Consider the following 14,259-nt stretch of genomic DNA (forward strand, 5'->3'; position numbering starts at 1 on the left):
CCTTCTAAAATCAAATATGTACAAGCCAAATTTTTGCAGTCTTTAACCCTTTAGTCACCAGTATCACTGATGAATCTGTGCTGTACCCCTTCAAAGCCAATATATCTCTCCAGAGGTCCGGGCCCAAAACCGAACACAGTACAACAGAGTCAGACCAAGACTCCATACAATTGAAACATCACTTCCTCACTTTAGTATTCCAAGCCCCTTGAGATAAAGACTAACAAAAGGAGGCTTATGGCAGATTCAGAGCACTGTAAACAACGGAGGCATTAGAGGTGTATAGAAAGTGTTGGGGGGGTACTTAAAAAAGTAATTAGGAGAGCGAAGAGGGGACATGAAACAACATTGGCGGTCAATATAAAGGAAAATCCTAAGGCATTTTATAAGTATATTAAGGGCAAGAGGATAACCAGGGAAAGAGTAGGGCCCATGAGGGACCAAAGTGTGGCAATCTGTGTGTGGAGCCGGAGGACATAGGTGAGGTTTTAAATGATTACTTTTCATCTGTTTTCACTGTGGAGAACGACGATGTAGGTGTAGAGATCAGGGAGGGGGATTACAATATACTTGAACATATTAACATTAAAAGGGAGGAAGTATTAGATGCTTTAGCTGTCTTAAAAGTGGATAAATCCCCAGGCCCAAGTGAGATGTATCCCAGGCTGTTGTGTGAGGCAAGGGAGGTGATAGCAGGGGCTCTGACACAAATTGTCAGATCCTCTCTGGCCACGGGAGAGGTGCCAGAGGACTGGAGGACAGTGAATGTGGTACCACTATTCAAGAAGGGTAGCAGGGATAGACCAGGTAATTACAATTACAGGCACTGAGTCTAACATCAGTGGTTGGGAAACTATTGGAAAAAATTCTGAGGGACAGGATTAATCTCCACTTGGAGAGGCAGGGAATAATCAGGGATAGACAGCTTGGCTTTGTCAGGGGGAGATCATGTCTAACTAACTTGACTGAATTTTTTGAGGAGGTGACTAGATGTGTAGATGAGGGTAAGGCAGTTCATGTAGTCTACATGGACTTCAGTAAGGTTTTTTGATAAGGTCCCGCATGGGGGAGATTGGTTAAGAAGGTAAGAGCCCATGGGATCCAGGACAATTTGGCAAATTGGATCCAAAATTGGCTTGGTGGCAGGAAACAGAGGGTAATGGTCGACGGTTGCTTTTGCGAGTGGAAGCCTGTGACCAGTGGTGTACCACAGGGAAAGGTGCTGGGACCCTTGCTGTTTGTAGTGTACGTTAATGATTTAGACATGAATATAGGAGGTATGATCAGTAAGTTCACAGATGACAAGAAAATTGGTGGTGTCGTAAATAGTGAGGAGGAAAGCCTTAGATTACAGGACGATATAGATGGGCTGGTAAGATGGGCGGAGTTGTGGCAAATGGAATTCAGTCCTGAGAAGTGTGAGGTGATGCATTTTGGGAGGACTAACAAGGCAAGGGAATATACAATGGATGGTAGGATCCTAGGAAGTACAGAAGGTCAGAGGGACCTTGGTGTGCTTGTCCATAGATCACTGAAGGCAGCAGCACAGGTAGATAAGGTGGTTAGGAAGGCAGATGGGATACTTGCCTTTATTAGCTGAGGCATAGAATATAAGAGCAGGGAGGTTATGATGGAGCTGTATAAAACGCTAGTTAGGCCACAGCTGGAGTACTGTGTACAGCTCTGGGCACCACACTATAGCAAGGATGTGATTGCACTGGAGAGGGTGCAGAGGAGATTCACCAGGATGTTGCCTGGGCTGGAGCATCTCAGCTATGAAGAGAGACTGAAAAGGCTAGGGTTGTTTTCCTTAGAACAGAGAAGGCTAAGGGGGGACATGATTGAGGTATACAAAATTGTGAGGGGCATTGATAGGTTAGATAGGAAGAAACTTTTTCCCTTAGCGGAGGGGTCAATAACCAGGGGGCATAGATTTAAGGTAAGGGGCAGGAGGTTTAGAGAGGATTTGAGGAAAAAAGTTTTCACCCAGAGGGTGGTTGGAACCTGGAATGCACTGCCTGAAGAGGTGGTAGAGGCAGGAACACTCACAACATTTAAGAAGTATTTAAATGAGCACTTGAAACGCCATAGCATACAAGGCTACAGGCCAAGTGCTGGAAAATGGGACTAGAATAGTTAGGTGCTTGATGGCTGGCACAGACACGATGGGCCGAAGGGCCTGTTTCTGTGCTGTATAACTCTATGATTCTATTCTGGTAACTTTTTTGATTACTGTTTGTACCTGTGAACTAGCTCTTAGTGATGTGTGTGCACAGACAATAAATGACTACAATCCAGATATTCAATGAAAGTAGGCAAATTTGCAGATGATATTGAGGTAGGGACAATGGAGGAATTTTAAAATGATCTGGATAAAATATGTAAGTGGGTCAACCAATGGCAGGTTAGTTAAATGTGAACAAGTGCAAAGTACTTCACATAGGAAGGAAAAATAAGAGTTACGCCTAACCCAAGAATGGTGGTGTTGAAACAGATAAGAATGAAGTTGAAAGAGACCCAAGAATCCGAGTCAATTCAACGCGCAACAAACCCAATTGATGCAGAGGAGCAATCAACCACTCTGATAATACGTTCAAGAAATTTGCTCAAAAGTAGAATACAAGTTAATGGAAGTTGTGGACAACTGTCCAGTGCTCTAGTCAGAATGCACCTTGAGTAACCTGTCCGTTTCCTGGTTGCAAGTCAGAAGGAAGGAATTGAAGTGCTGGAAGTAAGGTGCAGAAAAGAGTTTCAAAGCTGATTCCTCATTGTTTACATCTTAGACACAAAGACCAGGGAAGAAGGCATTTGAGAGATGATCTTAGTGGGATATAAACTAGCTAAGGAAATGGAACAATTGGATCTGGAATATTTGATAATATTACATGTATGGAAATGCAGGTGAAAGTCCTGCAACATTTCAAGAAACAGATGCTGAAAGGGATTTTAAAATGAATGCATTAACTAAGATGGACTGAATCACCTTCCTCATCCGTAATTCTCTTGTGAAATAACGATCCTTTTACTCCAATTGCTGAATTGCATTTCATCATAAACCTCCAAAAACTACAATAACATGAAGTACATGAGTCAAACTTTGAATGTGGGTAGCTATGGTTTCCCAGTCTTCAAATGAAACCTCATCTAATAATGCTTGCTTGTGATTTTTCTGGAAATGTTTTATCTTCCAGGTTACCATAAGCTCTTTATCTGAAATGATGAAAAAGTTGCCTAACTACCGAAGGCAAAAGACCAAGGTATAAAAAAAAGCTGCATTGAATTACATGTATTGTATAATATATTACTGTGAGATTATGTTTCAGATAGGTAGTTAATGTATTTGCACAGACTATTTCTTCAATGTCTGTATCCATTATTAGTCTTTAATTCATTATAATTTATGCTCATGCTGTAATTTTATTAACTGTATATACAGTAATTTTGTAGTATAATCTTACCTGAAAACAGTAAAAAGAAATGAAAATAAGTAATCTTTCCCTGCCTGGTTAATTTGTATATTTTGGAGGAAAACATCTTGCATTACTTGTAGTGAAATGTCCCAAACGCTTTACAAAAAAAGAGGCAAATTTAGATACCAGACAAAGATTGGGAGAAGAGTTAGCGAAGTCAAAGAGGTAGTTTTCCAGGGTAGTGGGTGATGGGGGCAGTGGTGGGAAGTGAGATTACGGCAGTGTTATGAGGCCATATTGGTATAATAGAAATGTAAATCCTAGCAAGCCGTCTACATTGGTCACGTGTACATGTTAACATTACTGGTATTCCTATTGCATACAAATGCCAAAATGCACTGCGGTGTGTTTTCTATTGTCATATTAATTAAATAGTATAAAGGAAAAAAAACGGTGAGTTGGATATCCATACTGTGAGCTATCTGGGTGAGGGGCAGTCCTTGATATCACTACAAAGCAGCCGAACTTGACGTTTGGAGCGTTATTTGCTGGGGGTTTTTGTTTAAATCTGATTTCAGTTTAAGTTATTTTCTTGAACACTTAGTATCTTTTCTCCTCCCACCATAGCAAACAGTTCACCTGAGTTTAGCCGAAGACTGTATGAAGCAGTTCAGCGGGATAGTAGAAAAACTATGCAAAGCTGAACAGGTAAATGTTATGCTTTGAGCTTCCATGCGCTGAACGCTGAACTGTAATTTACTTTGCAATATTGTAGCGTAGAAGTGTTTTTATTTGTCAAGTAAAGCATTGAAATGTGTTTTTAGCCTAGCAAAATAAGCAACTGGTTCAAGAATTTGTTGGGCATTGAATTCCGTTATTAGTAAGTAAATGTTTCTTTTCTTAAGGACCTAGCCATTGGAATTGATGCACAAAGGCAAAAAATTAAGGAGCCCATGAGAATCATTCTTCCCATTATGCTGGATAAGTCTATGAGAAGTTATGACAAATTAAGGATCATCTTACTCTATATCTTCCACCTAAATGGTACAGTAAACACAGCATTTATTCAGTATCTGGTGCTCATTTTGTTCCTTCGATGTGAATACATTGATGTGAAAGATTAACAATTTTACAAGTTAAAATACATCTGTAAATAGTTTTATATGAATGGCACCAACTCGTGATGTTTTCCACGGATTTTGTTCTTTTTAGCAAGATGATAAGCTTTATTAAAGGGGTGCAATTTTCCATTGTTTTGCAAGAAGCAGATATAATAATGATTAGTGACAGTGATTTAATCTATTGGTGCAGAGTGGGCAACTCTGCACCGGATTTGCAAGCCACTCTCGATCTCTTCAATTCTGCCGACAAGAAACTCGGCCTGTCCTTGAATGCCACCAAAACAAAACTCATATATCAAACCTCACCTGGTCAGCTAAATATTCCACCCCCCATATATGTTGTAGGAGACACTCTGGAATATGTTGAGCACTTCCCATACCTTGGCAGTTACCTCTCTCAAAAGGCTACCATTAACGAGGAGATCCAACATCAAATCAGCTGTGCCAGTTCAGCTTTCTACAAACAACAGCAGCGAGTGTTTGACAACAAAGACCTTCACAAATCAACAAAATTCTTAGTGTACAGAGCAGTTGTCGTCTCCATGCTCTTGTACTGCAGTGAAACCTGGACTGTGTATCAGCGACACATAAGAGCGCGAAAGAAATTCCATCAGCAATGCCTCCACCACATCCTCTGGATTCAATGGGAGGACCATTGAACAAACATTAATATCTTTCTTGAAGCCAGATCCACAAGCATTCAGGCAAAACCCCTGCAAAATCAACTCCAATGGATTGGCCGCTATGTTCACATGGCTGAAAATCATCTCACCCACCAGGTCCTGTTTTCTCAGCTCCCAAATGGCCAACGTTCCAGGGGAGGACAAAGAAAACGCTTCAAAGACACTCTGAAGCTTTCCTTGAAGCGCGGCTGCAATGACCTTAACAATTGGGAGGAGCTTGCTACCAATCGCTCAGAATGGCAACAACTTGTCAACCAAGCCGCATCACGCTTCGCGTTCCCAACACCTTAATAATGAGGCAGAGTGACGTCAGAGAAGAAAAGGAAGCAAATCCTGCACTCTGGATCCCACAGCTCGCAGGACGTCCTTCCCCATATGCCCAAAGATCTGAGTTGAAAATTAGCCTGCTCAGTTACATGAAGACCCATGGCGAGCCTGAGTAGATGTCGCCTCGAATCAAGGGAAGTTGACTCCATTTAATTTATTATTCATGGCAGCTCAGGCTATAATAATTTTTAACATAGGTTTAATTAAAGCTGCAATAGTAGTGGAATAAAATGCAAATGTTTGCAGTGCAGCATGAACTTTTTCTTGGTCTTACAGGAAAGTCTTCTAGAGCTCCCTGCTCAAGGACCATAACTGGAATCAATGCAATAACACTTCAAATTAAGATCTATTAAGTAGGGATAGGAGAGTTTGGACTCATCAGGCTGAATTTGGTTGAGCTCCCAAAGTCGGGCTCCGTGGTGGGGGGCAGGGGGAGGATTGCTGAGGCAGCGGCCCACCGTGTAGCCTAACACCAGGATTGCCGAGCCCAAAGAATCATTCTTCCCGGCGATGGCAAGGTTCTATAGTGGGCCCCCTCGCCACTTGGTGACGGGACCCAACTTTAAATATTTAAATAACAAACATGAATACATTAACATACCTTTCACTGTGATCTTGCCGGCTGTTCGCACCTTGCGTGCGGCGGCCAGCACTCATGCGCCTTCACTATCCCGTCCAGGGAAAGCTGGCACCAGCGAGGTGAGGAAGTGGGGAAGTTAGGATTTTTAGTGTAGTTGGGGCGGGGGGTGCGGAGGGGGAGTCAGGGTCAAATCTGCGTTCATAGTGTAGGGAAGGGGTGACCTCTGCACTTAGTGCAGTTTGGTGGGGGGGAAGGTCACGTTAAATACAAGTGTTTTGCGGGGGGGGAATGGGGCAGCCACTTATTTTCTTTGTACAGGGGGTGGAAGTACGGGCCAAAAATCAGTGTTTTTTGGGGGGGCAGGTACAGGCTCAACTGCGCAGGTGTGGCACCCCTTTAGAAATGGCGCCAGTGCCTGCGCAGAGGCAGCTGACTCCGTTGCTGGCATCGCAGAGCCTGCCCCCGCCACATGATTGAGGAGGGGATGGGGGGTGGGGGCGGACCGCCCTGTGTATGCAGATGAGCCGCCACGCGCTAGATCGTGATGGCATGGCGACACGTGGACCGCCATTTCTTTCACCCGCCACCGCTCCTGGCAGCAGGAGAATAAAATTCAGCTCACCTTTTTGAGTTCTGCATTTTTAATTGAGACAGACCTGAAATTTCTACAAGCTTCCTTTAGCTCTATTTTTCTATGCCATTTATAGAGGTAATTTCCTCTGTAAAAGACAGGAATTTGTGTAGTTTTTCAGTAAGAAATAATACATTTGGCCTGAGATACACATAAGAATCATATAATCTACGTAAGTGTGGAATTTCAACTAAACTAGAAATATAAGGTGGAAGTTTGTATTTAGCCAGACACACAGGAAATGAAGGATTGTTAATGACCTTATTTCTTTGTGATTTTTTTACAAAGGTGCATAGTTACATATTGTTGCCCAATTATTATGAGGTAAAGTTTGTAAACCGATTTGAACCTGACCCAAAGGTGTAAGTTAGTACAGTAACAGTCTGATCTTGCAAATTTGATAAAATTCTGCTGTTTGCCTTGAAGCAGCTAATAGTTTGATATTTAGTCCCTTTAGAGAAAGCTACTAAAACTATGCGACAAGGGTCTTCAGATTCATGTTATTACGATCACCTGGTTCATGGTTTGTATTTATTTTCTAGAGGTAACTTTTAATTTGGGAATTGAATTTTTTTAATGCAAGACAAATGAAAATATCTGGTTTGAGAAGCTGGCAAACAAATCTAGGGTGGTTACAAATCAAAGGGTGTCCCATGTTTGTTTAATAAGGTCATATTGGGAAGTGGTTAGCAAATTCTACTACCTTGGGTCCATTGTGACAGACAAGCTCGATACATACATGGAGAAAGCAGCTACCACCTTTGGCTGACTTGTGAACCGTACATTAGATAACACCAAGCTGACCCTGAGGACCAAGCTGATGGTTTACAAGGCTTGTGTTCTCAGCACCTTGCTGTATGGCTGTGAAACATGGGTGACTTACAGCTACCAGGAAAAGAAACTCAATATTTTCCATCTTTGCTGTCTGTACTCATTATGGGTATATACTGGCAGGATAAAATCACAAATGTGGCAGTCCTGTCAAAGGCAGAGCTCCCAAGTGTCTTGGCACTAATCAAACAGAGGTGGCTTCAGTGGATCAGACAAGTCCGCAGGATGGAAGATGGCTGCATACCCAAAGATTTGCTGTATGGTGAGGTAGCCGGGGCCAGACAACTATTGCACCTGGGAGTCACGAGTTGGCGAAAGAGGGAACTGGCGACACATCCTGTGGACTGGTGTGCACTACTACAATGACCAGTTGCTACAGCAGCTTGGGAACAGGCGCCAGTGTCAAAAACAACAACTCATAGAGTCACTTGGCAACTTCACGTGTGGAACTTGTGGCAGAACCTGCCTCACAAGAATTGGCCTTCACAGCCATCAGCAAAGGTGCACCAAGAAAAGACACCCCACATAAATGGATTGGTTGCTGTCCATCATCTTTTGTAGGTGGAAGGATGCTAACCAATGATTGGGAAGTATAAAGACCCTACACAATGGGAACCCCTCTTAATTTGTTGATGGTGACTGCCGTCATCAGGGGTTTAAATTATTCATCTAATTTCCTAGAACAAAGAGAAGATTTAAAGTTCAAATGTTTCTTTGAGTGCTTATAGAGACAGAGTTAGAGATGCGAAAGCCATAAAACCATAAGTGACCTTGTTTAGTTGGGCAGTTGGAACCAATAAGTCTAGAAGGGTTTACCCTGTCATTGTTAGCTATATCAATTATTCGTGTGGGTATTGGGAATCCAAGAGAAGACTTGGAGTTGGAAATAATTAGTTTAAATTGCTACCTGAGACATCCCATGTATAACACGTTACTATGGAGTTAGAGATGCAGGTGTCAATTTTTTGACCTATGTGCTTGCAGTCAGTCAGTTGGCTTCTGGAAAGCTGGTGGCTTCAGACAAGCAGTTGGAGGGGCTGGAACCTGTGTAAAACCCCTTGCACTGTATGGCACCAGAGAATGTTTTTGGTATGTAATGCATATATACAGTGTAAATAAATGTAACCTGAAATGGCAAGGGTAGTGAGGCATCTCGTGTATTGTTTTGAAAGAAACTGATCTATATTGCATTTTATGAAATGTCCAATTTGAATTGTTCTGTGATGTATTTTTACAAATTTTATGAATAAAGTATATTTTTTGAAAAAAAAAAGTTTAGGAAAGCTGTTGGCTTTGAAAGCAGTTGGACTCAGGAGCAGAGAGGCTATTGGGAACCAGGGGTGTTTCTGTTTTGAGGTAGGCCCGTACTCAAGCTGGGAAATCTGGATTTGTGAGGTGTTGAAGGTGAACAGGAAGATCTGCCTATTTGAAGCTAGAGGGAGAATTCCCAGGAAAGCTTGAACCTCAGAAGAAACTAAGGAAATTGAAGCGAATTCCTAAGAGCTGTGGTGCACTTTGGATTGGTCCCAGGAGAAGTGAACAAGCCACCAAGATCTTGTAACATATCGGGAATTTTTTGGGGTGGAAGTAACCGTCAAACGAGTGTTCGGTTGAGATTTACAGTTTAAAGTATTTGTCTTCATGTTTTATTAAGATTTTAAGTTTAAAATATGTTTCCAAATTGTGGTGTTAAGCTAATGTTTTGCTTTGTTTAACTCTTGTACAGTAAAGTTTTTGTTTAAAATGTGAACTTTTGTGAAATAATTCTTTCAGTAATTGGGAATTTGACTTTCTCCTTTTTAAAAGTTAATAGTCCCTAATGGGATCATAACAGTGTTCTGTCCTTGTGGTTTGTGTCCTGGATCATTAAAGTTTTGAATTTCATTACATCTTCCCAATTTCAAATGTCAGAAATGCCAAATAAATCGTTTGTGTGCATAGATAATATCCTATCCCCTTTACTCTATTCAATGAAACAAAGTAATATTTTTGTTGTGTTAACTGTAAGCCTGAATTAATTTGTTTTGCTGCAAATGAAGGTGATGGCTATTTTTATGAATGTTGTCGGTCCATTCTTGCTCTTTCCTCAACCCTTCCCCAAAACTTCCAACAGCTGGATATACAGTACTCTGAAATAATGTGTTTCTATCTATCTAGCAGCTTGGCTAGGCACATACAGAATTTTTTTTAATGACTTATTCGGCATATTCAAGCTTATTGCACTGTTGGAAGTTGGAAAAGTGTGTGTGTGTGTGATGTAGGTCACGTGTTTGGAAAATGAAAATGATGGAATTCCATTATAAGATGATCACTGGTACTGTATAATATATTTTTAAATTGACACCCCTAATAATGCTTCAAAAATCACAGAAGAAAAGTTGACTGTATTCACTGTGTTTTTACTATTTGTATTTTTGCTTTCTGTTAAAGGCACAACAGAAGAGAATCTAAACAAGCTTATCCAGCATGGTAAGGTTGAAGATGATCGTGACATCATTGAAAATTGGAAATATCTTGATGTAACCATCCTCTCTGTAAGTTAAACTATCAATACAGTTTAAATTGCTCAATATTTTTTATAAGAAAGAGAGAAAGTGCTGGAAGTACTCAGCAGGTCTAGTAGCATCTGTGGAGAGAGAAACTATTGCTCTCTCCACAGATGCTGCCAGACCTGCTGAGTATTTCCAGCATTTTCTGTTTTTATTTCATATTTCCAGCATCTGCAGTAGTTTGCTTGTATTTTAATATTTTTATGTTGGGTTTTACTTGGACTTCAGACTGGAACTCAAGCAGGTTTTGTCACTACTGTAATTTTTAAAAACCACTTGAACTGTTTTTTCATCTTGGAAAAAGTGTGTTGATGGGCAGCTTTAACAGGTGCATTTCACTGCCATTAACATTCTCCATTGTTTTTAATATTTTTCCTTTTGCACAGATGGGCCACTATCTTTAAATGAAACATTTAACATAAGTATGTTTAAAACTATTTACAATGAAAATTGTGATTGTGATGCTGCGAAATTTGCTTAAAGTGTTGCACTTCTAATGCATGTATATTTCCAGTCAAATGCCCTGCCACGTAAACCTTCTCGGAAAGATCGCACCGAAGAGGAGAGCTACCAGCTTTCCAGGTGGACTCCATTCATTAAAGATATCATGGAGGTAATATTAACCAAGTATAAATGCATAATATTTTTTCATTAGTTGAGTGTCTTGATATATTTTGTAGCATTGAACTCACTTGGGTATAAACGCTTCTTCCATTTAAAGATTCAGCATTCGAGAATTAGTGTTTCAAAATTGTATTTTTGTAAATAACATGGAGGTAAATAGTGACAGAAGTTGCTTGCAAATGCTACTATGACAAATAGTTTCCTGAAGATAGTGAAGTAACACAGATTATATTTTCTTTAATTAGTATGTTGCTCTATTTTGAAACCCTATAATTAGCACATAAATCAACAAGTACATTTTTAATTGCTAATAGTTTTGTAGATATGAAAAGTATTTTCTTTTGCTTTGTCAATCTTTATTTCTTTAGCTATCACCTTTCAGCTGCCACCCTCATACTAACTGGCCTACACTGGCTCCTGGTGAAGCAACATCTTGATTTAAAAATTCTCATCCTTGTTTTCAAATCCCTCTGTGGCCTCACCCTTCCCTATCTTTGTAATCTCCTTTAATCTCACAACCAGCTCCTCCAATTCTGGCCTCTTGAGCATCCCCGATATTAATCGCTTCACCATTGATGGCCGTGCTTTCAGCTGCCTGGGCACTAAACTCTAGGAATTCCCTCCCTAACCCTCTCTGCCTCTTTACATCACTTTCCTCCTTTAAGCTACTTCTTAAAACCTACCTCTTTGACCAAGCTTTTGGTCATCTGACCTAAAAACTCCTTATATGGCTTGGTGTCGTATTTTGTTTTATAATGCTCCTGTGAAGCACCTCAGTATGTTTTATTACATTAAAGGCAGTATATGAATATAAGTTGTTTATTTTCTCCTTCTTTCCTTCCCCTCCTACGTGTTCCTTGAACCTAAGACTGACTACTTTGCCTGATTCCCTTCAATGGAGAAAGAAACATTGCACCCGATTGGATTGGATTGAGTCTTTCATGTTGATTGCCTTAGTTATGTTCATTATCGATAAAACAGAGGCGAGAAGGGTTCCAATGGACAGTGATGCAGGTTGGAGGGAACAGAGAAAGGTCACATGTCAAACATCAAATTTTGTCCTGTATCTTCTCCAGGAGCTCCAGACAGCTGTTGAAGTCTGCCAAGATAGAGGTGTAGTCTTAAATTAGAGAATTGTCGACAGAGGGAAAAAACATTTGGCTTGAATCTGTAACTGAGTTGCAGGAAGAGTCTTGGGAATTCTATCTGACACCTAAGGAATTAGAAAGTTCAAGGTTGTCAAAGCTAAGTGTGGATTGAGGTTGTTTGGATTGGAGGAACTACCAAATTCAAAGCAATGCTATTACTGTTGTCCCATCGAAGAGATCAAGGAGAAATAGAGATTGTGTACTGTAAGGGCATGCAATCTGAGAGAAGTTAATGAATGTCCAGCATTACCAGCAAACAAGTGGATAAGATTGAATGGTTGGTCATTCTTAATATTAGCGAACTCCTGGGAGTAAAGAGCGTTTGAATATTCTTGGATTGCAAGAACAGAATCATGGGAGGTTTAAGGCACAAAAAGGGGCCACTTGGCCCGTCATGTCTGTGCCATCTGAAAAACGATCCACCTATTCTAATCCCACCTTCCAGCATTTGGTCTGTTGCCCTGCAGATTACGGCACTTGAGGTGCATATCCAGACTCCTTTTGAATGAGTTGAGGGTCTCTGCCTCAACTACCCTTTCAGGCAGTGAGTTCCAGACCCCCACCACCCTCTGGGTGAAAAGATGTTCCCTCATCTCTCCTCTAATTTTTCTACCAATCACTTTAAATCTATGCCCCCTAGTCACTGACCTCTCTGCTATGGTGAATAGACCCTTCACCTCCACTCTATCCAGGCCCCTCAAAATTTTGTACATTTCAATCAGATCTCCCCTCAGCCTTCTCTGTTCCAAGGAGAACAACCCCAGCCTATCCAATCTTTCCTCATAGCTGCATTTTACCAGTCCTGGCAACATCTTCGAAAATCTCCTCTGTACCCTCTCTAGTGCAATTACGTCCTTTCTGTAATGAGGTGATCAGAACTGCACACAGTACTCATGTTGTGGCCTAACTAATGAGTTATACCATTCCAGCAGAGCTTCCCTGCTCTTATATTCTATACTTCGGCTAATCAGGAAAGGATTCCATATGTCGTCTTAACCACCTTATCGACCTGTCCTGCTACCTTCAGGGATCTGTGGACATTAACTCCAAGGTCCCTCACTTCCTGGACACTTCTCACTATTTTCCCATTTATCGTGTATTCCTTTGCCTTCTTTGACCTCCCCAAATGCATCACCTCACACTTCTCCAGGTTGAATTCCATTTGCCACTTTTCTGCCCATCTGACCACGCCATCAATATCTTCCTGCAGCCTAGAGCTATCCTCCGTGTTATCTACCACACGGCCAATCTTTGTGCCGTCTGCAAACTTCTTGATCATGCCCCTACATTTACGTCCAAATTGTTACCACAAAAAGCAGGGGACCCAGTAATGAGCCCTTTGGAATGCCACTGGAAACAGCCCTCCAGTTGCTAAAACACCCGTCAACAATTACCCTTTGTTTTTTGACACTGAGCCAATTTTGTATCCACCTTGTTGCATTTCCTTGGATTCCATGGGATTTTATTTTTTTAACCAGTCTGCCATGTGGGACCTTGTCAAAAGCCTTGCTAAAATCCATGTAGACCACATCAACTGCACTACCCTCATCTATCTTCCTTATTACTTCTTCAAAAAATTTGATTAAGTTAGTCAAACAAGATCCTTCCCTTAACAAGTCCATGCTGACTATCCTTGATTAACATGTGCCTTTCTAAGTGACAGTTTATCCTGTTTCTCAGAATAGATTCCAAGAATCGGAGGGGCAACTCCCAACTAGAACACGGAGAGAGTGATTTTGGAGGAATCTAAATAACCATGAACATAGTTTCGGTCAGAAACCAAATGATAACTTGTTAAGAAATGTGCAGTGTAAGCCCCCACAAAGCTTTGGAGACATCCAAGGTAACAGTTGGTAATTCACCAAAGTGTTTAAGAGCAAAGTTTCAAAGTAAGTAACATGGGCAAGAAGCTCACCAGTAGAACAGCCATGCTGAAAACCAGTTTGACTGTTGTGGGTTTGGCCGGGTATTTCAAGACGATGGGTAATTTGACTGTTAGTAGAAGATTTCATGGCTTTACAAAGTACAGATGTCATATAATTAATTAGAAGGTAAGAGGAATCACTTTTCTTAGGGATGGCATAAACACAGGCAATTTCCGAGGAAAAGAAAAGGTATATTGAGAGTAATTGCAAGAGAATAAATTAATTTCTTTCTCTTGCTTGGAATCTCAGATCCCCAAAGCATTCTTCCAGAACTGGGTATCATAAATGGAGACAGACGTAGCTATTATATCCAGGCACCTGCAGTTGAGTTACTTGTCCTTCTGGCAGCTTATTGCAGAAGAATATTTGACCAAATAATATTCCACTTTTCTGCTAGTTTGCACCCTGAGACTGCCTCTTTTGTTAATCT

The 14,259-nt window shown here is 41.0% G+C and overlaps 1 protein-coding gene across 1 annotated transcript in view; it reads left to right on the plus strand.

Moving 5' to 3' along the window:
* Positions 1–14,259, plus strand: part of stxbp3 (syntaxin binding protein 3) — an 80,853-nt gene that overhangs the window by 54,351 nt on the left and 12,243 nt on the right. The window contains exons 12-16 of the mRNA XM_068037578.1: positions 3,192–3,257; positions 4,038–4,118; positions 4,316–4,454; positions 10,014–10,117; positions 10,647–10,745. Of these exons, the coding sequence (XP_067893679.1) occupies positions 3,192–3,257; positions 4,038–4,118; positions 4,316–4,454; positions 10,014–10,117; positions 10,647–10,745 (489 nt within the window). The remainder of the gene's footprint in view (positions 1–3,191; positions 3,258–4,037; positions 4,119–4,315; positions 4,455–10,013; positions 10,118–10,646; positions 10,746–14,259) is intronic.

This window comes from Heterodontus francisci, chromosome 8 (assembly GCF_036365525.1).
Source record: "Heterodontus francisci isolate sHetFra1 chromosome 8, sHetFra1.hap1, whole genome shotgun sequence".
Lineage (NCBI taxonomy): Eukaryota > Metazoa > Chordata > Chondrichthyes > Heterodontiformes > Heterodontidae > Heterodontus > Heterodontus francisci.